This window comes from Triticum aestivum, chromosome 5A (assembly GCF_018294505.1).
Source record: "Triticum aestivum cultivar Chinese Spring chromosome 5A, IWGSC CS RefSeq v2.1, whole genome shotgun sequence".
NCBI classification, from domain to species: Eukaryota; Viridiplantae; Streptophyta; class Magnoliopsida; order Poales; family Poaceae; genus Triticum; species Triticum aestivum.
Window position 1 is genome coordinate 390,216,305 of NC_057806.1, and position 26,532 is coordinate 390,242,836.

The window sequence follows — 26,532 nt, forward strand, 5'->3', positions numbered from 1 at the left end:
GATCGCTATTGATATGTTGAACTCGATTTTCTCAGGCTACAAACAAAGGTCACCAGCCACCGTTTCCAGACCTCTACCTCCATGTTCAGCCGAGGACCAAATGGAACAACTTGTAGTCACAAAACTCAAAATGGACAAAATACTACTCCCTCCGTTCCTAAATATTTGTCTTTCTAGAGGTTTCAACAAGTGACTACATACGGAGCAAAATGAGTAAATCTATACTAAAATATGTCTACATACATCCGTATGTGGTAGTCCATTTGAAATCCTAAAAAGACAAATATTTAGGAACGGAGGGAGTACTCGTGAAAGCAGCAGAGCAAAGCAAAAACAGTATGGAATTCAAAGGTAGCAACACTGAAGCAAATTAATGCATCACCACACTGCACCACATTTTGAACTGATTAGACTACTAACCAAGCCGTAGGTTGTTATATTACAATCATGTATGGGAATTAGCTCCGTACCTGCTCACAGCTCACCGACACCTTATTGTGTGCAAACATATCCACACATCACAACACAACATAAATATATTTTTTGTGGGTAAACACAACATAAATATTAGCTTGCATGACATGAATAAACCGTTGTAATGAAGACCTTGCAATCCCACAAAAATACACTAGAGACCCATAAACGCCGCAACGAAACACATCACTGTAAAGTCGCAGATTCATCTTGCCGATGGACCAAACATGGACATCGGGGCAGCAGTGGTACTCGTGATGCTTCCGCGGACGCTACTGTCCTCACGACCTTCCTCCAAAGCAAGGCTCTCTTTTAGCTGCGCCACAATGACGGCCATTGTTGGCCTTCGGACCGCATCATCTGCTGTGCACGCCAAGGCGGTGTCGATCAGTTTCCACATGGAGTTGACATCATATTCATCTCCAAGATGGGCATCAGCCACAGTGGTGACGTTGCCAGTGGCAATCTTCTGTTTCACACGCTGAACGATGTGGCCATGGCCTGCCAATACCGGAGGCTCACCAGTGGCTACCTCGAGTAGAACAACACCGAAGCTATACACATCGCTGCTCTCAGTGAGCCAGCCAGTGTGATAGTACCTAAGAAATAGCAGGTAAACCACCTCTTAGAAACCTAATTTGGATTAAGCAACAATGCCCTATATGAGAAAGAGGTACGAAAGTTTTATAGTATAGAAAGAAACATACTCAGGGTCCATGTATCCTGCTGTCCCAGCCGCATTGGTTGATATGTGGGTCTGCATGTCGCTAAGATAGGTCTTGCAAAGTCCAAAATCAGCTAGTTTCGCCTTTAGATTATGACCTAGGAGAATGTTGTTGGTTTTCACATCCCGGTGAATTATTGGCAAGCTACATCCCTTGTGCAGATAGTCCAGGCCTACACATATCATAGCAAGTCCTTCAAAATATGACTGAAAAGAAGAGCATACCATCTATAACAAATACGCTTAAGAAAACTATATATATCTTTCCACTAAACCATACCTTGTGCAGCTTCGAGCACGATTCGTACACGTGTCGCCCAACCCAAGGTTTCACCACCATCATTTTTCCCTTCATATACAAGCATGGTAACAGTTAGAGAGCAGAATTGTATCAACAGCTTTACATGTCAATGTTCATATATCTATGCAATATTTCTCCGTTTGCAATTCTGTTATGGTCTCTCACAGTCTTCCTACTCTTCTGTGTCGGATATTGAATAAATTAGATGCATTAAGGTTGTTACTTCGTCAGCCAATGGTAAACAAAATGTTTTATTTTGGACAAGAAGCAATATAAGCAAAGATTACTAGCTGTTACTGATGGTTGCAGGCACTTCACAAGGAAGAGATGTAGACACCCTCGAGCTATTTTAGATAAATACATTAAAAGCATTCAAGATATATAGCCATTGAAGTTCTAACAATGCACATATATTTTTTATGAAACTTCAAGACAACCACAAAATTTGTTATCACTTCATTAGGTTTGCGAATGGACAAACCTCTCAGATGATCACAAAGATTGCCCCGGGACATGTACTCATAAACCAGTGCTAAATGGTCCTTCTCCCAGCAGTAACCAACCAAAGAAACTAGATTCCTGTGATGCACCTTTGTCAAGCTATTGACCTATGTAAAGAGACATGGCACAGAGGTTAAATATCTTAATTTGCATGTAAACTCACTGTGATGACTCAACAAACTTACATTTCAAACTGAAAACTTTCTGAACCAGGGGAGAATTAAAGTACCTCGGCTAAAAACTCATCAAGCCCATGTGATGATGATTCAGAATGCATCTTGACAGCAACCTCAGCATTGTCTTCTAAACGGCCGTAGTACACGAGTCCAAAACCTCCTTTGCCAATGCACCGTTGGAATTTATCGGTAAACTTCTCTAGCTGCTTGTATGTGAATCGGCGGTTCTCAGTATTTTGCAGCTGATCCGCATTACTTTTTCTACTTTCAGGAGCACCTTGAAGTTCTGGTTCTCTGGGAGGATCATGTGTAGAAACTGGTTGCACAAATGTCAGTTATATTACAGAAACACTAAATGTAGTAAACCTAATTAGTTAACAATCAACCAATTTAACTATATGTTGTTAAAAGAATAGAGCATACGCACTTTTGGGCTTTGTCTTTCCCCTCCAGATCAAACATGCCAGAACAAGTATAGCCACTACCAACACGGGAACCACTATTGAAATAGATATTATGGCTGTTCTACTTTTTGATGGAGGCGGACTTATTGTTGTTTTGTTGCACATATCTTCATCAGATTGATACCTGAAATAATGAAATTGCATCAGACAATTAATTCAGAGTTATTTTCTTATCACAATCAGTTCAGAGTTACTTCCCTGGAAAAAGCAAACCTTAAATATTCAGCCGAGCGCATATTCAGAGAAAAGGAAACCTCAAGAAGAAAACCCGAACCTGAAAATGAGTGATCCTGCACTCCTTTTTTTTTTTTTGATCCTGCACTCCTTTTACAGAGGGACTTTGGAACTGGTCCATTCAGACTGTTGCCAGATAAATCCCTGTAGAAAATGACATGTAGCTTAGACATTGAACATGTTCTTAGCATAACAATGGCAACAAAATCTATCCAAATAGAAGTCCTCTCAAGTGGATCCTGTCGGTGTTCTTCACTCCACTACAGAATACAGATACAAGGGGCTCCCCGTTCATGTCAAATGGGGATGTCAGATATTGTGGATAGTACTCCCTCCATCCCAAAATAAGTGTCACTCATTTAGTATAAAGGTAGTACATAAAAGCAAGTATCTGTAAGTATTACACACTTTATACACCTCCTCACCATCCACTAATCATATCTGTTTGTGACAAACTTGTATATATCACAGTCATCCACATTATCCAATACTTACAGATATAGGAGTTCTGTGAGCAGTGTGAAGTTATCAGATATGGCTCCAGTCAAGTTACTGTCTGACAGATCCCTACATGACAATTAACATTAGAACATAACGCAAAGGCTACATATTTGCACACGCAAGATGAAAGACCACCCAGATAATACTCACAGAGATATTATCCGCGTAGTGTTAGCAGTTATGTCGCTACAGTTCACGCCATCCCATCGATATTTGGCAGGAAAACATGGATCACCCATCCAGTTTTTCTTTACTCCGTACTCGAGTTTGATAGCCATCATTGCGTTGACTACCATCGTGGGAAAAAAATGAGTGGTCAGGAAAAGAAGAATGATGATCCTCATAAATAACATTTTTTGATCACTGAATGCAAATATGCAGTTTCATGATACCCTTGCCGGTGCAGCACGACGAGGAGGACGGCGGCGTGTCGCGTCGGGGAGCTCTGCGCGGCCCAGATCTGGTCGGTGCGCATCCGCGACGGGGAGATGGAGGCGGCTGGCCGGGCGCCCATCGGGCTGCTCGTGTGCGCGCGGCTGCGCGGTGGAGTTGCTGGGCATAGCCCGCGCGGCTTGTGGGCGCAGGGGCGGCGCGGCCCGTGCGGCTTGCGAGCGCTAGTGGCAGCGTGGCGGCGCGGCCGCGCGAGTCGCTGCCGTGAGATGCTGCGGGAGGACGCGGGCTCCCCCTAGAGGACGGCCCCTGGCTTGGACGCGGTCGGATCTGGCGAGCCGGCCGGATCTGGCGGCTGGGGGTCAGGAGGCGGCTTGGCTGGCGACGGGGTCGGCGTTGCTGCTGACCATAAACCGTGCGGTGGAGGAAAAGGTCTTTCCTCTTGCAGAGAGGAGCCCGACCCTCGCGTCGCCCACACCGGGCGACTCGAGGGGAACCCCAGCCGCCACCGACCGCCGCCCCTCCTCCCGGCCACCCCCGCATCGCCGCCGGCTCCCCGTGCTCTCTCGTTGCGGCCTCGCGCTGGCCGCGGTGCACCTCAACCTCTCCTTGTTGGGTGCGGCGCCCCGGCGTGTTGCTGCTTCTTTGGCCCTCCGTAGCTCGCTTCGCAGCTCATGGCTGCCTAGATTGTTGGGCTACGGCGGTGGTTGGCCGACTTGCTCCGGTTGCGAGGTGGAGGAGGCACTGCCGGGTGAAAACTTCATCGACGATGACGGCTGCAGCCGCCATTTTTCCTTCTTGAAGGCGTCGAGTTTGGCATTGTTTCCCTCCCCCCCAAGCACTCAGATCCCGAGAGAAATCTCGGACCCGGGGTTCCCCGTGTCGGATGGTGTCGACGTCTCTACGCCGTTTCCTCCTTGGGGGCATCTTCTTGGATTTCTTCTGCTTCGGGTGGACTCGCCTCTTGCTGCTTCCTCTCCACCTCGGCTTCGATCCCTGGCTGGCCATTGTCCTTGGCGACTCGAGTGGAGCTTGCTTGGACATCCTGGGGTGGCCTCGACGACGCGCCGCCCTTCGACCTCGGCGGCAGTACACCGGTACTGCGCCCTTCGGTCTCGGTGGCGTGTTGCCTTCTCGGCTTCGCTGGCGGCACACCGGTGCCGCCACTCGAACTCGGCTATTCGACGCTCTTCGTTCGCGCCAGTGATGCTTCTCGATATGCTTCTACTTCGGTGTCTCCTTTCTATCAGGGATGTGCTTCATGGTGGCCCGGACGACGTTTGCGTGGACATCCTGGGGTGGCCTCGGCGGCACGCTGCTCTTCGACCTCGGCGGCGGTACACCGGTGCCATGCCCTTCGGTCTCGGTGGTTTGTTGTCTCTTGGCTTCGCCGGCGCACACCGGTGTCGCCGCACGAACTCGGCTATCCGACGCCCTTCGTTCGTGCCAGTGATGTTCCATTGCGAGTTGCTGTTATGGTGCCCGTCTTTTTCTCCCTAGGCCTTGTTCTGGTTCATTGTCAGTGGTGGAACAAGCTGCTCAGCGGAGCTTGCTACCTGAGATGTCGGCCTCCAGGGGTTTCGGTTTGGTTCTGTTGCCAGCCTTCCCCTCCATTTTGTTTTTCTTTCTTCTAGTTTTGGGCTTCCTCTTGAAGCCCTCCCCTGTTATTTCCTTTTGTGCCTTTGTGCACTTACTTGTATCTGTACTGACTGCCAAGTCACTCTCGAGTGGGAATATAACAAGCGGTGGGGTTTTTGGCCCCCCCCCCCCCCCCCCCCCCCGTCAATCTCGAAAAAATGATACGTCAGGTCAATTATATCCAGAAACATATTCACAAAACTCAGAACTTACTTGCATCAGAAAAGTGCAGGTTTGAGAAAAAAAAACTAAGCCCCCCGTGCGTTTCATGATGCGTTAGGTCAATTATATCCAGAAAAATTAAGCTCACCACAGATACTTCAACAAAAGTTGACCCCCCCGATCCTCAAAAAAAAAAAAAAAGTTGACCCCCCCTCTCTCCCCTCCCCGCGTACACAGTTACACACACACATCCCGCCTCCTGAACTGACAACGTGACAAGGTGGGATCAACTTTTCAGTGAAAAAACACTTGCGTCATTTAATCTAACACTTAGTGTGCGTGGGGTGTACTTCGCGTCTGCTTTGTGATGGCGGGCTGTTTTGCTCTGGTGGGACCGGGCTCGTCGTGGTGGCCTACACGGCGGGAGCCAATGCAATGCATTATCCATCACCGGTGACCCGCCGGCAGGAGCTCTTGGTGAACTATTATCAATCACCATTATCTAAGGTTTTGATGGTGTAGAAGTTCCTAGAATTCATGAAAAAAACTTGAACATCACATCAATAACATAGATGATCCAATGGAGCGATTGAGAAAATACAACTTTATGTGCCCTGGACGGAAAAAAAAATCAAATAGTTGAGTCCATATATATCGCCGTGAGTCGAAATTATTGTCATTTTTGCCGAGGGCACATGAAGTCATATTTTGTCAACCGCTCTGTTGGATCATCCTATATTATGAGTGTGATGTTCTAGTATTTCTTTGATATTTTTTGTAAAAAATGAAACTGTTAATACCACAATGAGGCTTAATGGGTTCTTCAGACAACATTAATGGTAAATGTTAGCAAATGATGTAAGGCTGGTCATAGTAGTGTCATACATATGACACTAGTCTAAATTACTATCTTCATAGTGCAAAGTAACATAGTAGTAGTGTCATGGATGGCTTCATTTATTAGCTTGTAGACTCATCTTGTATTGGGAAGCGCTATGTTACAGTAACATATTACTACCTCCGTTTCAGTTTACAAGTCCTGCGCGTATATCTAGGTTACCAATTTTATCACCCTAATATAAACTATATAACACAAAAATTATACCTTTTGAAAGTAGAAACTCTGAAGTTTATGTTGGTATATTTTTTGTACTATATGATTTGTATTAGGTTGGTCAAATTGACGACCTAGGAGTACGCGCATGCCCTGTAAACTGAGAGAGAGGTAGTATGTTACTACTTCTCATTAACTACTTGCCACATAAGCAAAAATTTCTTGGAGTGTGCTATGTTACTCGCTAAGTTACTCCCACTATGACCAGCCTAAGAGCCATGCTCCTCGAGTTAATCATTTTTCTTTTTTGCATGATTAAATATTGACGTGCGACTAAGTATCAGCACAGAGTTAATCATTTTTCTTTTTTGCATGGTTAAATATTGACGTGCAACTAAGTATCAGCAGAGTGGCTAGCTGAGTAAACAATTAACTTCTACAGGGTTGTGAAGTCATTTGCATGTAACCTGTTTTGTTAATTTCGCCGTGCTTGGATATACATTGAAGTTGGAATGTCTTCTTGTTTGATCTAATCATACACTATCCTGGCCATGGTGATTTGTATGTTGACCCGTTTTGAGGAAAGCATCTTTTTTTATGAACGAAACAAGTACTACGTTTGCTAGGAGTAAACCCTATTGCAAAATAGGATTTCGTCCCACTTTATAAATAAAGCAAATATTTGATAGTATATAGAAACTCAAATTATTTGTAAATGTTTTTTTATTTTTCAAAACATTTGATTCTATCTCAGTCAAATTCAAGTGAAAATTTTGGTCGTTTGGCCGAAGTGAAATCCGAAATCATTGAACTTCAATGAATTGGGTAATGAATGAAATATTTCTGAAGCTGAAATTCAAAACCATGGTCTGCAGTGACATAAATAAGTGATAGAGAAATAGATAGGGAGTTAGGGAGGAAGGGAGGCATCTCACAGTCTTTAGTGGACGTCCTCGGAGCGTCGTGGGGGATGCGGTTGACGACCTCGTATGCACTGACCATTGGGGGCAGCATGGACCTATTGGTGGCTGCAAGAGTGATATTGTACGTGCCTTCTGTAGCCTTGTACCAGCCAGTAGTATACATTTTACCAGCGGTAAGGTACGGGGGGCTGTAGTTCTTGTACGGCTCATAGTCGTTCATGTAGATGTCGAACTGTCGGAGCTGGGTGTTTTGGACGTCGGAGAAGTGTAGGAAGAATTTATACTCGAATGTCCTTTTGTACGTCCCCGTGACGTGTAGCACCGTGCCATTGTTGACAGGAGCGACGGCTGTTTGAAGAACAGGGATGGGCAAGCTGTCTTCCCGCTGGATGGTCTCTTTGGTGGAAAGGTTTGCCCACGACGAGCTGACTTCCCATTCCCAGAAGCGGTCATATGGATCGTCGGGAAACCTTCATGCAAAATGATAATCCATTATTGAAAAAATAAAAAAGGTTTGTTTTTCTAAGCCCAGCGCAATGTAGACCTTATGCTTACCCACCAACATTGCTTTGAGATTATATGCTAGCTAACTAGCTTACTACATGAAAAAAGAACCTTTTTTCTGTTTCTTTCAAATGAAACAACATATGGACTTCAAAATTTGCAGATTAATAGAACTTTAGAACTATAGTGTGTGAAAACCTTTGGTGTTTTGGTCTAGCATAAATATACAAAATGAGATTTTTTTAGTATAAAAGAATAATATTTTATGTATTGATGTTCCATGGAAGATTCCAAAAGAAATCCTCACATTGTACTTATAATGTTGGGTTGTCCTGCAAAGTTGAAGTTCATATGTTGTTTTATTTGGGTGAAAAAAAGTGTCTACATGGACTGTGATGTAGAAAATGGGTAGCTAGATAAGGGGGTGCGGTGTGCCTGGGTCCAGCCACAACTTTCCCTAAAAGATAAACCTATTACCGGAACAACACCATCCAAAAAATATTTGACTGCCCAAATACTATCACTAGTATTCATTGTGCTCCAAGATATATGTGCAAACATTCTAGTACTAGCACATACTTATATTAGTACATGCAATTTTAGCTACTTAGGTGTACGTCATATCATATTACTACATGTAATTATAAGGCAGCAAATTTCATCTTTCCCATGTGATTCTATTGCGCCCAGACACAATAATTTTACATGTCCTTTTTATTTTACTTTGCGGTAACGTTGAAAATACCCAATGGAACATGGGTGTAGGCGCACCCACATTGAAAAATATATATTTAAAAGATAAAAAAAGTCAAACAATTCTGAAACTTTTTTGTAACGAGCATGGTCTAGTATTATACTCGTGTGTAAAGTTTTGCGAAGGAAGGACTCTAGTGGTCTTCTGTGCAAAACAATAAAAAAATGGATTTATGTAAAAGTTAATATTCAATGTTTTTGAAGTTGTGATTTTTTTTCACAAGCACACAGAAGTCATTTCTTCGCTAAACCTCATGCATGAGTAGGACACTAGACCATGTTTGCTATAAAATAAGTTTTAGAATTAATGACTTTGATATGTTTAGGCATAATTAAGAAGATCTAATGGTATTTAGGAACAATTATTAAGATATAATGGTTGTGATCTATATAGGTACAACTATGAAGGTTCAATAAAGATAAACTATTTAGTTACGGTAATGAAAATCTTTCTTTAGATGTACAGTTGTGAAAATCTAACGGGTGTGATCTAGTTGGTACAGTTATGAATATCTGAAGGTCTTGTACTGTTTAGCTGCAATTATGAAGATCTCATGGTCGTGGTCAGGGTCATCGTCGCGGCTGCACGACGAATGGCACATGCACTGGATGTTTTGCATGCTAAAGGCTCCTTTTGATTCAAAGAAATTTTATAGGATTTCTGAAGGATTGAAATTTTTAGGATTTTTATTATGTTGGTCTTTTGATTCATAGGATTGAATTTTATAGGAATTTTTTCTATGGAATCTTTTGTATTACATTTTATAGAAAATCTAACATCCACTTCAACCTTTTTTTACAATTCTTTTGTTTTTCCTGTGCCATCAAACACACATTACTAATCCTATAGGATTCAAGTCGGCATGTCACTCCAATCTTATACTTTTCCTATTCATACATTTTCTTTTTTTTTCGAGAGTACGCCAATGGCGTACCTTAGTTTTATAGAAGGAGAGAAAAATATGTACAAGAGGATGAAAATGGCTAGATCACCACAGCCCGACGATCCCACCCTCCCACACTCCTACTCACATTACACTACTACTCACAATATCGATGAACTCCTCTCCCTCCTGCCAGAGCCCATTGCCGTAAATCAGCAAAAATAAGCTCTGCCGTGCCAGTCACATTACATATGTTACCCGATTGGAAAACCCTATTGTTCCTTTGCTTCCACAGCGTCCAACTGATGAGCATGACAAACGAGTCAAACCCCTTCCTTTCTTCCTTGCGGATTTGCTTGCGTGTACTAGTCCACCAATCTTGAAGCTTGTCTTGGTGCGAGGGAATCAAGCCTAGATCAATGTTCGCCTTGGAGAAGCATAAGAACCAAATCTGCCTTGCGAAAACACATTGTAGCAGTAAGTGATCCACATTGTCTTCCTCTTGATCACATAGAAAGCAGGTGGAAGATTCTTCTTGCAGCCCATGTCTAAGTCTCCGGTCTGAGGTCCATAGCCTGTATTGAATTGCTAGCCACATGAAAATCTTGCATGATAGTGGGGCCCAGCACTTCCAAATCGCGGCACTGGCGTGAAATCTGATTCCTCCTTCCCATAACATCTTGTAGGCCGATGCTGCTGTATACTCTCCCACCTCATTCCATGCCCAAGTGGCTCTATCCTCCATTGCTGGCACTAGCTGAATCACAATGAGAAGTTCCCAAAGATGGATGAATTGAGTCAGCTCTTCAGTACTAAGCTCTCCCACAATATCATTCGTCCAAGCATGCGCCGTTAACCCCTCCTTCGCAGACCTCCTGTTGACATTCCTTGTTGTCATTTGGCTAGAAGTGCAGGAGCAATTTCAGCAATAGTGGATCCAAATAGCCATCTGTCTTTCCAAAAAAGGATCCGGTCACCATTCCCCACTTGCCATTGCACCAAGCTATCAAAAGCTTTCTTGACCTGGTTGTCTGGAGCCAGATTTAGTCCTTGCCATGGCCTAGAGTCATCTGTCCTTCTCAACCATTCCCAACGAAGCCGCATGGCCAGCCCATGCTTGCTAAGATCAATCACACCTAAGCCACCCAGGTACTTTGGCCTGCAAACACGTTGCCAAGAAACCAAACATTTCCCTCCATTGGTCTCCTCTGCTCCAGCCCAGAAAAACGCCCTACAGCCTTTGTCAATTCTGTTAAGTGTCCACTTCGGAGCTTCCGCCTCAAAGAGCCCCTAAAGCGGAAGCATGTATTCAGGCTGTGTTGCATTACTCGGGTGGTGGTGGAGACGGATGCAATGCTACTGGTCCAAGCAATCAAGTCGTCAGACTTTGACCTTTCCCACAATGGGTTTTGTTTAGGGAGATAAAAGCCTTAATTTCTCAGAATTTTAGCTACTTTCATATTCTTCATTGTCCTCGGGCAAGTAATAAAGTAGCAGACGCCTTAGCGCTGTATGGGTCAAAGATGGAGCTTATAACCCAAATCGTATGGCTGGTACTTGCACCTACCTTTGCCCAAGTTTTCCTTGCCAGCGATATTGCTTGGCATGTTGATTAGTGAAATAAAGTATTCATTAGAAAAAGATCTACTAAATTAATAGAGGACATTTTTCGAGAATTATCTCTATATATTTTTATGTTATGCTTTTATAGTATATAATAAATTAAATAAATTGATAGATGCGTGTGTGCAATCTTGGGCTGGGAGAGACCAGAAGGATTGAGGAGCCACCTTGTGGGGATATTGTGCCTTATGGTGAGCTTGTATTGCATTTTCTTGGACGGCGATGTATTCCAAAACCACGGTAGAGTACCACGCAAAAAGCAAGAATAAACAAAAAAAACACAGCATCGGAAGACTTCAAACGTACCGGTAACTAGTGTTTGCCCCCAGATTTCCCCTTGCAAGGGCAGATATCGACTCGTCGACGATGACCTGGGGATAGAGCGAGGGTGGGAGCGGCCTCAGCTCCACCGTGCTCACAAACGGCGTGCCACCGCCGGTGTTCACCAGGCACACCGGCACCCAGCTCCCCCACGCGACGAAGACTGCTTCGAACCACCAGAAGTTGTTGTTCTGGAACGTGTCCCAGTAGTTGCTGCCCAAGTGTACCTCGAACGATGGACTGGTCTTCCCGTCGTAATCCCCGTAGAAGAACACCATCCGGACCAGGTACTTACCACCGCTCTCGGTTGGGAGGGTGTAACAGTTCCGTATGCCGGACGGGAAGCTCCTGAGCGTGCGGCGGTTCTCGGGTCTAGAACTGACATCGAACTTGGCGGCTACCCTGTGGTTCTTTCCGCCGTCGACGTACGGATCGTCGGAGACGTAGGCGATGTCTGTGTCGGTTTTTCTGCGCCCGCTGAATTTGGCATCCAGGCCGCAGTCGATGCTCAGGAAACCTGATTGATGCATGTCACATATTTACACAACCAGGACGAAAAGAGTTAGATTATCCATCAAAAGCCTGCTATTTTGATTCCTAATGAAATATCTATAAAACATTTTTGTGTTGTATGTATATATGGATACGATCCATGCACTTGAGGTGAGAAATCAACCTTCTTGTTGACCGGCGACACGAACTGCTGTGACTGCCAATACGAATGCCCCAAACAAAACCCACAACGACCTCATTGAGAGACGAAACTACTCAGTTCATCAATGGCCTTGGAGAACACCAACTTAGGATGTGAGTTGTATGCCTACGCTTCCATCCGCATTGCAAATTGTATAAGAGCAAGCTATTTCCCCTGCAAAAAGAAAAGAAGAGAGTATAAGAGCAAGCTATTAAAAAAACACCGGCGACTGCAAGCTTAGTCTACACGTGACACATTCATTCATCTGCTACTCTTATTATATGTTGCCCTAGTTGTTTAGGCTACTTGCAGCGAGGAGTATCAATGCATCACACTTCCTCTGTTCAAAAAAGCTTGTTTGGTGCTAGATACATCTATTTAAGGGACAAGTTTGGGCCAAACTTTTTCGGACAGAGGGAGTATATTATCACTATTATGTATATATTGATAGAGTGCTTTGGGTCGAGTCGGTTAGATCATTCCGGTGAACCTACCTTCTGCTTGTCCAGATGAACTCGATCCAGCGCCGGCCATGGTGAAGTAGGGGCCGGTGATGGCAGAGAGATGGCAGCGGTGGTGTGCTTCCCGTGAGCACCGTGCTAACCCTAGATCGGTAGGGATTGTAGGTGGGAATTATGGCAGCGATTAACCTCGTAAGTCGTGTCCCGGCCCCCACCTCTGTTTATATAGCGCGGGTCACAGGGGCCCACCAAGCATGGTTTGGTTGGGCGCCCCGATCAGGGCGCGAGTCAGGGACCCATTCGACCCGTTGGGTTCGAACGGGAGAGAGATCAACCTAACATTCTCCCCCTTGATCTCAACTTTACTTTTAACCTTATACTTTCTAGTTTATTTGTTTCATCACATATTGGTACATAGAGCATGTTTCATCGTCACAACTCAAGTGCCGATAGAATCATTCAGCTACAACATATGTTTTGTTCAGAAACAAATTCTGTTCCTTTTGGGCCTATCCAGGAATCATAAGGCTTTCCCTTAAACCCATGCCGGCTAAGTGTTCCTTGAACACATTGGGTGGTAAGCCTTTCGTTGGCAGATCCGCAAGCATATCTTTTGTCCTTATATGCTCGAGACTTATAGTTTGATCCTGGATTTTATCTTTCACAACATAATATCTTATCTCTATTGTTTTGGCAGCATTACTCGATTTGTTGTTGTGAGCATAGAATACCGCGGGTTAGTTGTCACAGTACATCTTTAGTGGTTTGTGAATACAATCTACCACTTACAAGTCGGGTACAAATTTCTTTAACCATATCGCCTGCCCCGTGGCTTCGAAGCATGCTATGAATTCTGCATACATCGTGGATGATGCAACTATCGACTGCTTGGAGCTTTTCCACGGAATAGCTCCCCCAGCGAGAGTGAAGACGTATCCTGACGTGGATTTTCTATCATCTCTGTTCCCCGCAAAATCTGCGTCTGAATACCCTTTTATCTCTAGGGAATCACTTCTCCTGTATATTAGTAGCATGTAGTCCTTCGTGCCTTGCGCATAACGCAATGCTTTCTTTACCATCTTCCAGTGCTCCATGCCTGGATTCTCTTGATATCTACTGAGTACCCTAGTGATAAAAGCTAAGTCAGGGCGAGTGCACACTTGTGCATACTGTAAGCTGCCAACTGCCGAAGCATATGGTACTGCTTTCATTTGATCGATCTCGTACTGGTTCTTAGAGCATCCCCAACTAGCGCGCTAAACAGGCGCCGCACCGCAAAATCGCCCGTTATAGCGCGCGCGCAACCCGGCGGATGGCTCCAGCGGGCGCGCAATAGCCGCGCGCGCGGTATAAGCAGTTGGGCGCGCGCGTGGAAGCGGTACCTCGCGCGGTGTATTTGCGGCGCCCGCTTCCGCGTGCGGCACACTCGACGCTCGCGTTGCGCGCTCTTCTTCTCCCCCTCCAAAGCCCCGCGCGCGCCGGCGCCGGCGACCCGCAACCATGGACGCACGCACCGGCACCCCGCTCACCCCGTCCTATAGCCGTGACCCCCGCCCCCGCCGCCGCCGCCGCCACAAACCCTAGCCCGGGTGGTGTTGGCCTCGCCGCCGCCGGAGCTCCTCCGACGAGCAGCCTCGCGCGCGGCCTCTTCATGCCGCCGCGGATTGTTGGAAATATGCCCTAGAGGCAATAATAAAATGGTTATTATTATATTTCTTTGTTCATGTTAATTGTCTATTGTTCATGCTATAATTGTGTTATCCAGAAATCATAATACATGTGTGAACACATAGACCACAACATGTCCCTAGTGAGCCTCTAGTTGACTAGCTCGTTGATCAACAGATAGTCATGGTTTCCTAACTATGGACATTAGATGTCATTGATAACGGGATCACATCATTAGGAGAATGATGTGATGGACAAGACCCAATCCTAAGCATAGCACAAGATCGTGTAGTTCGTTTGCTAGAGCTTTTCCAATGTCAAGTATCATTTCCTTAGACCATGAGATCGTGTAACTCCCGGATGCCGTAGGAGTGCTTTGGGTGTACCAAACGTCACAACGTAACTGGGTGACTATAAAGGTATACTACAGGTATCCCCGAAAGTATCTGTTGGGTTGACACGGATCAAGACTGGGATCTGACACTCCGTATGACGGAGAGGTATCTCTGGGCCCACTCGGTAATGCATCATCATAATAAGCTCAATGTGACCAAGTGTTTGGTCACGGGATCATGCATTACGGTATGAGTAAAGTGACTTGCCGGTAACGAGATTGAACGAGGTATTGGGATAACGACGATCGAATCTCGGGCAAGTAATGTACCAATTGACAAAGGGAATTGTATACGGGATTACTTGAATCCTCGACATCGGGGTTCATCCGATGAGATCATCGAGGAGCATGTGGAAGCCAACATGGGTATCCAGATCCCGCTGTTGGTTATTGACCGGAGAGTCGTCTTGGTCATGTCTGCGTGTCTCCCGAATCTGTAGGGTCTACACACTTAAGGTTCAGTGACGCTAGAGTTCTTATGGGAATTAGTGTGCAGTTACCGAATGTTGTTCAGAGTCCCAGATGAGATCCCGGACGTCATGAGGAGTTTCTGAATGGTCCGGAGGTAAAGATTTATATATGGGAAGTCCTATTTTGGCCACCGGAAAATGTTCGGGATTTTTCGGTATTGTACCGGGAAGGTTCTAGAAGGTTCCGGAGTGGGGCCCACCTGCATGGGGGGACCCACATGAACGTGGGTAGTGGGGGCAAGGCCCCACACCCCTGGTCAAGGCGCACCAAGACCCCCCCTTAGAAGGAATAAGATCATATCCCGAAGGGATAAGATCAAGATCCCTAAAAAAGGGGGATAACAATCGGTGGGGAAGGGAAATGATGGGATTTCTTTCCCCCACCTTTGCCAACGCCCCAATTGACTTGGAGGGCAAGAAACCAGCCCCCTCCACCCCTATATATAGTGGGGAGGCGCATGGGAGCCACACCCCTTCCCCTGGCGCAGCCCTCTCCCTCCCCAACACATCCTCCTCCGTAGTAGTGCTTGGCAAAGCCCTGCCGAAGAACTGCAAGCTCCACCACCACGCCGTCGTGCTGTCGGAGCTCTCCCTCAACTTCTCCTCTTCCCTTGCTGGATCAAGAAGGAGGAGACGTCCCCGGGCTGTACGCGTGTTGAACGCGGAGGCGCCGTTGTTCGGCGCTTAGATCGGAATCAACCGCGATCTGAATCGCTGCGAGTACGACTCCTTCATCCACGTTCTTGTAACGCTTCCGCATTGCGATCTACAAGGGTATGTAGATGCACTCCTCTCTCGTTGCTAGATGACTCCATAGATTGATCTTGGTGAAGCGTAGAATTTTTTATTTTCTGCAACGTTCCCCAGTAGTGGCATCATGAGCTAGGTCTATGCGTAGTTTCTATGCACGAGTAGAACACAAAGTAGTTGTGGAGGATGATTTGTTCAATTTTCTTACCGTTACTAGTATTATCTTGATTCGGCGGCATTGTGGGATGAAGCGGCCCGGACCGACCTTACACGTACTCTTACGTGAGACAGGTTCCACCGACTGACATGCACTAGTTGCATAAGGTGGCTAGCGGGTGTCTGTCTCTCCCACTTTAGTCGGATCGGATTCGATGAAAAGGGTCCTCATGAAGGGTAAATAGCAATTGGCATATCACGTTGTGGTTTTGGCGTAGGTAAGAGACGTTCTTGCTAGAAACCTATAGCAGCAACGTAAAAACATGCAACAACAATTAGAGGACGTCTAACTTGTTTTTGCAGCAAATGCCGTGTGATGTGATATGGCCAAAAGTATGTGATGAATGATGCATATGTGATGTATGAGATTGATCATGTTCTTGTAATAGGAATCACGACTTGCATGTCGATGAGTATGACAACAGGCAGGAGCCATAGGAGTTGTCTTATTTATTGTATGACCTGTGTGTCGTTGAATAACGCCATGTAATTACTTTACTTTATTGCTAAACCATTAGCCATAGTAGTAGAAGTAATTGTTGGCGTGACAACTTCATGAAGACACAATGATGGAGATCATGATGATGGAGATCATGGTGTCATGCCGGTGACGACGATGATCATGGTGCCCCGAAGATGGAGATCAAAAGGAGCAAAATGATATTGGCCATATCATGTCACTATTTGATTGCATGTGATGTTTATCATGTTTTACATCTTATTTGCTTAGAACGACGGTAGCATAATTAAGATGACCCCTCATAATAATTTCAAGAAAGTGTTCCCCCTAACTGTGCACCGTTGCGAAGGTTCAGTGTTTCGAAGCACCACGTGATGATCGGGTGTGATAGATTCTAACATTCGAATACAACGGGTGTAAGCCAGATTTACACACGCAATACACTTAGGTTGACTTGACGAGCCTAGCATGTACAGACATGGCCTCGGAACACGGAAGACCGAAAGGTCGAACATGAGTCGTATAGAAGATACGATCAACATGAAGATGTTCACCGATGATGACTAGTCCGTCTCACGTGATGATCGGACACGGCCTAGTTGACTCGGATCATGTATCACTTAGATGACTAGAGGGATGTCTATCTGAGTGGGAGTTTATTAAATAATTTGATTAGACTAACTTAATTATCATGAACTTAGTCTAAAATCTTTACAATATGTTGTTGGGTTTCGTAGTAATTTCAAAAAATTTCCTACGCACACGCAAGATCATGGTGATGTATAGCAACGAGAGGGGAGAGTGTTGTCTACATACCCTTGTAGACCGTAAGCGGAAGCGTTAGCACAACGCGGTTGATGTAGTCGTACGTCTTCACGGCCTGACCGATCAAGCACCGAAACTACGGCACCTCCGAGTTCTAGCACACGTTCAGCTCGATGACGTCCCTCGAACTCCGATCCAGCCGAGTGTCGAGGGAGAGTTCCGTCAGCACGACGGCGTGGTGACGATCTTGATGTTCTACCGTCGCAGGGCTTCGCCTAAGCACCGCTACGATATTATCGAGGTGGACTATGGTGGAGGGGGGCACCGCACACGGCTAAGAGATCCAAGGGATCAATTGTTGTGTCTTTGGTGCTAGCCCTGCCCCTCTATTTATATGTTGAGCCCCGGGGTCGAAACTTGGAGCAAAAGCCTCCTCAAAGTCGGTTTTTCCCGAAAGGCAAGAGTCCCACTCGGACTCCAGGACCAAACGCCACAATCCTTGGCGTCTGGCCCAGACGCCATGGGCCTCGGCGTCTGGCCCAGGGCCAGACGCCAGGGTCTCCGGCGTTTGGCCCCCTGGACTCCGCAAAACTCCTTTTGCACCGATCTAAAGCCTCATGGGCTTGACCCCTTGGCCTAACCATATCATCCAATATATGAATCTTTACGTCTCGACCATTTCGAGACTCCTCGTCATGTCCCCAATCTCATCCGGGACTCCGAACTCCTTCGGTACATCAAAACATGTAAACTCATAATATAACTGTCATCGTAACCTTAAGCGTGCGGACCCTACGGGTTCGAGAACAATGTAGACATGACCGAGACACGTCTCCGGTCAATAACCAATAGCGGGACCTGGATGCCCATATTGGCTCCTACATATTCTACGAAGATCTTTATCGGTCAGACCGCATAACAACATACGTTGTTCCCTTTGTCATCGGTATGTTACTTGCCCGAGATTCGATCGTCGGTATCCAATACCTAGTTCAATCTCGTTACTGGCAAGTCTCTTTACTCGTTCCGTAATACATCATCTCACAACTAACATATTAGTTGCAGTGCTTGCAAGGCTTATGTGATGTGCATTACCGAGAGGGCCCAGAGATACCTCTCCGACAATCGGAGTGACAAATCCTAATCTCGAAATACGCCAACCCAACATCTACTTTTGGAGACACCTGTAATGCTCCTTTATAATCACCCAGTTACGTTGTGACGTTTGGTAGCACCCAAGGTGTTCCTCCGGCAAACGGGAGTTGCATAATCTCATAGTTATAGGAACATGTATAAGTCATGAAGAAAGCAATAGCAACATACTAAACGATCAGGTGCTAAGCTAATGGAATGGGTCATGTCAATCAGATCATTCAACTAATGATGTGACCTCGTTACTCAAATAACAACTCTTTTGTCTATGGTTAGGAAACATAACCATCTTTGATTAACGAGCTAGTCAAGTAGAGGCATACTAGTGACACTCTGTTTGTCTATGTATTCACACATGTATTATGTTTCCGGTTAATACAATTCTAGCATGAATAATAAACATTTATCATGATATAAGGAAATAAATAATAACTTTATTATTGCCTCTAGGGCATATTTCCTTCAGTCTCCCACTTGCACTAGAGTCAATAATCTAGTTCACATCGCCATGTGATTTAACAGCAATAGTTCACATCACCATGTGATTAACACCCATAGTTCACATCGCTATGTGACCAACACCCAAAGGGTTTACTAGATTCAGTAATCTAGTTCACATCGCTATGTGATTAACACCCAAGGAGTACTAAGGTGTGATCATGTTTTGCTTGTGAGAGAATCTTAGTCAACGGGTCTGCCACATTCAGATCCTCATGTATTTTGCAAATTTCTATGTCAACAATGCTCTGCATGGAGCTACTCTAGCTAATTGCTCCCACTTTCAATATGTATCTAGATCGAGACTTAGAGTCATCTAGATTAGTGTCAAACTTGCATCGGCGTAACCCTTTACGACGAACCTTTTTTCACTTCCATAATAGAGAAACATATCCTTATTCCACTAAGGACAATTTTGACCGCTGTCCAGTGATCTACTCCTAGATCACTATTGTACTCCCTTGCCAAACTCAGTGCAGGGTATACAATAGATCTGGTACACAGCATGGCATACTTTATAGAACCTATGACTGAGGCATAGGAAATGACTTTCATTCTCTTTCTATTTTTTGCCGTGGTCGGGCTTTGAGTCTTACTCAACTTCACACCTTGTAACACAGGCAAGAACTCTTTCTTTGACTGTTCCATTTTGAACTACTTCAAAATCTTGTCAAGGTATGTACTCATTGAAAAAACTTATCAAGCGTCTTGATCTATCTCTATAGATCTTGAAACTCAATATGTAAGCAGCTTCACCGAAGTCTTTCTTTGAAAAACTCCTTTCAAACACTCCTTTTATGCTTTACAGAATAATTCTACATTATTTCCGATCAACAATATGTCATTCACATATACTTATCAGAAATGTTGTAGAGCTCCCACTCACTTTCTTGTAAATACAGGCTTCTCCGAAAGTCTGTATAAAACCAAATGCTTTGATCACACTATCAAAACGTTTATTCCAACTCCGAGAGGCTTGCACCAGTCCATAAATGGATCGCTGGAGCTTGCACACTTTGTTAGCTCCCTTTGGATCGACAAAACCTTCCGGTTGCATCATATACAACTCTTCTTCCAGAAATCCATTCAGGAATGCAGTTTTGACATCCATCTGCCAAATTTCATAATCATAAAATGCGGCAATTGCTAACATGATTCGGACGGACTTAAGCATCGCTACGGGTGAGAAGGTCTCATCGTAGTCAATCCCTTGAACTTGCCGAAAACCTTTTGCGACAAGTCGAGCTTTGTAGACAGTAACATTACCATCAGCGTCAGTCTTCTTCTTAAAGATCCATTTATTCTCAATTGCTTGCCGATCATCGGGCAAGTCAACCAAAGTCCATACTTTGTTCTCATACATGGATCCCATCTCAGATTTCATGGCTTCAAGCCACTTTGCGGAATCTGGGCTCATCATCGCTTCTTCATAGTTCGTAGGTTTCATCATGATCTAGTAGCATGACTTTCAGAACAGGATTACCGTACCACTCTGGCGCGGATCTTACTCTGGTTGATCTACGAGGTTCAGTAGTATCTTGTTCTGAAGTTTCATGATCATCATCATTAGCTTCCTCACTAACTGGTGTAGGTGTCACAAAAACAGTTTTCTGTGATGTACTACTTTCCAATAAGGGAGCAGGTACAGTTACCTCGTCAAGTTCTACTTTCCTCCCACTCACTTCTTTCAAGAGAAACCCCTTCTCCAGAAAGTTTCCGAATTTAGCAAAAAAAGTCTTGCCTTCGGATCTGTGGTAGAAGGTGTATCCAATAGTTTCCTCTGGATATCCTATGAAGACGCACTTCTCCGATTTGAGTTTGAGCTTATCAGGATGAAATTTTTTCATATAAGCATTGCAACCCCAAACTTTAAGAAACGACAGCTTAGGTTTCTTGCCAAACCATAGTTCATATGGTGTCGCCTCAACGGATTTAGATGGTGCCCTATTTAATGTGAATGTAGCTGTCTTTAATGCATAACCCCAAAACGATAGTGGTAGATCCGTAAGAGACATCATAGATTGCACTATATATCTAATAAAGTACGGTTATGACGTTCGGACACACCATTATGCTGTGGTGTTCCATGTGGCATGAGTTTGTGAAACTATTCCACATTGTTTTAATTGAAGACCAAACTCGTAACTCAAATATTTGTCTCCGCGATCAGATCGTAGAAACTTTATTTTCTTGTCACGATGATTTTCCACTTCACTCTGAAATTCTTTGAACTGTTCAAATGTTTCAAACTTATGTTTCATCAAGTAGATATCCCCATATCTGCTCAAATCATCTGTGAAGGTCAGAAAATAATGATACCTGCTGCAAGCTTTAATATTCACCGGACCACATACATCAGTATGTATGATCTCCAACAAATCTGTTGCTTGCTTCATTGTTCCGGAGAACGGCGTTTTAGTCATCTTGCCCAAAAGGCATGGTTCGCAAGCATCAAGTGATTCATAATCAAGTGATTCCAAAATCCCATCAGCATGGAGTTTCTTCATGCGCTTTACACCAATATGACCTAAACGGCAGTGCTACAAATAAGTTGCACTATCATTATTAACTTTGCATCTTTTGGTTTCAATATTATGATTATGTGTATCACTACGATCGAGATCCAACGAACTATTTTCATTGGGTGTGTAACCATATAAGGTTTTATTCATGTAAACAGAACAACAATTTATTCTCTTACTTAAATGAATAACCGTATTACAATAAACATGATCAAATCATATTCATGCTCAACGCAAACACCAAATAACACTTATTCAGGTTCAACACTAATCCCGAAAGTATAGGGAGTGTGCGATGATGATCATATCAATCTTGGAACCACTTCCAACACACATCGTCACTTCACCCTTAACTAGTCTCTGTTTATTCTGCAACTCCCGTTTCGAGTTACTAATCTTAGCAACTGAACTAGTATCAAATACTGAGGGGTTGCCATAAACACTAGTAAAGTACACATCAATAACATGTATATAAAATATACTTATGTTCACTTTGCCATCCTTCTTATCTGCCAATCACTTGGGGTAGTTCCGCTTCCAGTGACCAGTCCCTTTGCAGTAGAAACACTTAGTCTCAGGCTTAGGACCAGACTTGGGCTTCTTCACTTGAGCAGCAACTTGCTTGCCATTCTATTTGAAGTTCCCCTTCTTCCCTCTGCCCTTTTCTTGAAACTAGTGGTCTTGTCTACCATCAACACTTGATGTTTTTCTCGATTTCTACCTTCGTCAATTTCCGCATTACGAAGAGCTTGGGAATTGTTTCCGTTATCCCTTGCATATCATAGTTCATCACGAAGTTCTACTAACTTGGTGATGGTGACTAGAGAATTCTGTCAATCACTATCTTATCTGGAAGATTAACTCCCACTTGATTCAAGCGATTGTTGTACTCAGACAATCTGGGCACATGCTCACTAGTTGAGCGATTCTCCTCCATCTTTTAGCTATAGAACTTGTTGGAGACTACATATCTCTCAACTCGGGTATTTGCTTGAAATATTAACTTCAACTCCTGGAACATCTCATATGCTCCATGACGTTCAAAACGTCGTTGAAGTCCCGATTCTAAGCCATTAAGCATGGTGCACTAAACTATCAAGTAGTCATCATATTGAGCTAGCCAAACGTTCATAACGTCTGCATCTGCTCCTGCAATAGGTCCGTCACCTAGCGGTGCATCAAGGACATAATTCTTCTGTGCAGTAATGAGGATAAACCTCAGATCACGGATCCAATCCGCATCATTGCTACTAACATTTTTCAACATGATTTTCTCTAGGAACATATCAAAATAAACACAGGGAAGCAACAACGCGAGCTATTGATCTACAACATAATTTGCAAAATACTACCAGGACTAAGTTCATGATAAATTAAAGTTCAATTAATCATATTATTTAAGAACTCCCACTTAGATAGACATCCCTCTAATCCTCTAAGTGATTACGTGATCCAAATCAACTAAACCATGACCGATCATCACGTGAGATGGAGTAGTTTTCAATGGTGAACATCGTTATGTTGATCATATCTACTATATGATTCACGCTCGACCTTTCGGTCTCCGTGTTCCGAGGCCATATCTGTATATGCTAGGCTCGTCAAGTTTAACCTGAGTATTCTGCGTGTGCAAAACTGGCTTGCACCCGTTGTAGATGGACGTAGAGCTTATCACACCCGATCATCACGTGGTGTCTGGGCACGACGAACTTTGGCAACGGTGCATACTCAGGGAGAACACTTCTTGATAATTTAGTGAGAGATCATCTTATAATGCTACCGTCAATCAAAGCAAGATAAGATGCATAAAAAGATAAACATCACATGCAATCAATATAAGTGATATGATATGGCCATCATCATCTTGTGCTTGTGATCTCCATCTCCAAAGCACCGTCATGATCACCATCGTCACCGGCGCGACACCTTGATCTCCATCGTAGCATCGTTGTCGTCTCGCCAATCTTATGCTTCCACGACTATCACTACCGTTTAGTAATAAAGTAAAGCATTACATCGCGATTGCATTGCATACAATAAAGCGACAACCATATGGCTCCTGCCAGTTGCCGATAACTCGGTTACAAAACATGATCATCTCATACAATAAAATTCAGCATCATGCTTTGACCATATCACATCACAACATGCCCTGCAAAAACAAGTTAGACGTCCTCTACTTTGTTGTTGCATGTTTTACGTGGCTGCTACGGGCTTAAGTAAGAACCAATCTCACCTACGCATCAAAACCACAACGATAGTTTGTCAAATAGACTCCGTTTTAACCTTCTCAAGGACCGGGCGTAGCCATACTCGGTTCAACTAAAGTTGGAGAGACAGTCGCCCGCAAGCCATCTATGTGCAAAGCACGTCGAGGGAACCGGTCTCGCGTAAGCGTACGCGTAAGGTTGGTCCGGGTCGTCTCGTCCAACAATACCGCCGAACCAAAGTATGACATGCTGGTAGGCAGTATGACTTGTATCGTCCACAACTCACTTGTGTTCTACTCGTGCATATAACATCAACATAAGTAACCTAGGCTCGGATGCCACTGTTGGGTTTCGTAGTTTCAAAAAATTTCCTACGCACACGCAAGATCATGGTGATGTATAGCAACGAGAGGGGAGAGTGTTGTCTACATACCCTTGTAGACCGTAAGCGGAAGCGTTAGCACAACGCGGTTGATGTAGTCGTACGTCTTCACGGCCCGACCGATCAAGCACCGAAACTACGGCACCTCCGAGTTCTAGCACACGTTCAGCTCGATGACGTCCCTCGAACTCCGATCCAGCCGAGTGTCGAGGGAGAGTTCCGTCAGCACGACGGCGTGGTGACGATCTTGATGTTCTACCGTCGCAGGGCTTCGCCTAAGCACCGCTGCGATATTATCGAGGTGGACTATGGTGGAGGGGGGCACCGCACACGGCTAAGAGATCCAAGGGATCAATTGTTGTGTCTTTGGTGCTAGCCCTGCCCCTCTATTTATATGTTGAGCCCCGGGGTCGAAACTTGGAGCAAAAGCCTCCTCAAAGTCGGTTTTTCCCGAAAGGCAAGAGTCCCACTCGGACTCCAGGACCAAACGCCACAATCCTTGGCGTCTGGCCCAGACGCCATGGGCCTCGGCGTCTGGCCCAGGGCCAGACGCCAGGGTCTCCGGCGTTTGGCCCCCTGGACTCCGCAAAACTCCTTTTGCACCGATCTAAAGCCTCATGGGCTTGACCCCTTGGCCTAACCATATCATCCAATATATGAATCTTTACGTCTCGACCATTTCGAGACTCCTCGTCATGTCCCCAATCTCATCCGGGACTCCGAACTCCTTCGGTACATCAAAACATGTAAACTCATAATATAACTGTCATCGTAACCTTAAGCGTGCGGACCCTACGGGTTCGAGAACAATGTAGACATGACCGAGACACGTCTCCGGTCAATAACCAATAGCGGGACCTGGATGCCCATATTGGCTCCTACATATTCTACGAAGATCTTTATCGGTCAGACCGCATAACAACATACGTTGTTCCCTTTGTCATCGGTATGTTACTTGCCCGAGATTCGATCGTCGGTATCCAATACCTAGTTCAATCTCGTTACTGGCAAGTCTCTTTACTCGTTCCGTAATACATCATCTCACAACTAACATATTAGTTGCAGTGCTTGCAAGGCTTATGTGATGTGCATTACCGAGAGGGCCCAGAGATACCTCTCCGACAATCGGAGTGACAAATCCTAATCTCGAAATACGCCAACCCAACATCTACTTTTGGAGACACCTGTAATGCTCCTTTATAATCACCCAGTTACGTTGTGACGTTTGGTAGCACCCAAGGTGTTCCTCCGGCAAACGGGAGTTGCATAATCTCATAGTTATAGGAACATGTATAAGTCATGAAGAAAGCAATAGCAACATACTAAATGATCAGGTGCTAAGCTAATGGAATGGGTCATGTCAATCAGATCATTCAACTAATGATGTGACCTCGTTACTCAAATAACAACTCTTTTGTCTATGGTTAGGAAACATAACCATCTTTGATTAACGAGCTAGTCAAGTAGAGGCATACTAGTGACACTCTGTTTGTCTATGTATTCACACATGTATTATGTTTCCGGTTAATACAATTCTAGCATGAATAATAAACATTTATCATGATATAAGGAAATAAATAATAACTTTATTATTGCCTCTAGGGCATATTTCCTTCATATGTCTTGTAGATCAAATGGCCCACGCTAATGTTGCCCTCAACTTCAACGCGTTCCTAGAGAAAACCAAGCTGAAAGATGATGGCAGCAACTATACGGACTGGGTCTGGAACCTGAGGATCATCCTCATAGCTGCCAAGAAAGATTATGTCCTAGAAGCACCACTAGGTGAAGCACCCATCCCAGAGAACCAAGACGTTATGAACGCTTGGCAGTCACGTGCTGATGATTACTTCCTCGTTCAGTGCGGCATGCTTTACAACTTAGAACCGGGGCTTCAAAAGTGTTTTGAGCAACACGGAGCATATGAGATGTTCGAAGAGCTGAAAATGGTTTTCCAAGCTCATGCCCGGATTGAGAGATATGAAGTCTCCGACAATTTCTACGGTTGTAAGATGGAGGAAAATAGTTCTGTCAGTGAGCACATACTCAAAATGTCTAGGTTGCACAACCGCTTGTCCCAGCCTGACATTAACCTCCCGAACGAGGCGGTCATTGACAGAATCCTTCAGTCGCTCCCACCTAGCTACAAGAGCTTTGTGATGAACTACAATATGCAGGGGATGGTGAAAACTATTCCTGAAGTATTTTCAATGCTGAAATCAGTGGAGGTGGAAATCAAAAAGGAACATCAAGTGTTGATGGT

General features: G+C 44.7%; 1 protein-coding gene and 1 long non-coding RNA gene across 2 annotated transcripts; one reads left to right on the forward strand and one right to left on the reverse strand.

Moving 5' to 3' along the window:
• Positions 1–616: 616 nt before the first annotated feature.
• LOC123103544 (LRR receptor-like serine/threonine-protein kinase IOS1) lies at positions 617–12,379 on the reverse strand. The gene is made up of 12 exons (XM_044525159.1): positions 12,304–12,379; positions 11,613–12,144; positions 7,555–8,012; positions 3,526–3,664; positions 3,370–3,441; positions 2,949–3,018; positions 2,604–2,772; positions 2,230–2,492; positions 1,981–2,107; positions 1,479–1,547; positions 1,182–1,371; positions 617–1,073 (listed from the first exon to the last, which is right to left on the reverse strand). The coding sequence occupies exons 1-12, from the start codon at positions 12,377–12,379 to the stop codon at positions 680–682; spliced, it is 2,559 nt and encodes an 852-aa protein (XP_044381094.1). The 3' UTR covers positions 617–679.
• Positions 774–2,642, forward strand: LOC123103546 (uncharacterized). The gene is made up of 2 exons (XR_006449856.1): positions 774–2,365; positions 2,448–2,642. It is a non-coding gene; the product is annotated as an uncharacterized lncRNA (long non-coding RNA).
• Positions 12,380–26,532: the final 14,153 nt, after the last annotated feature.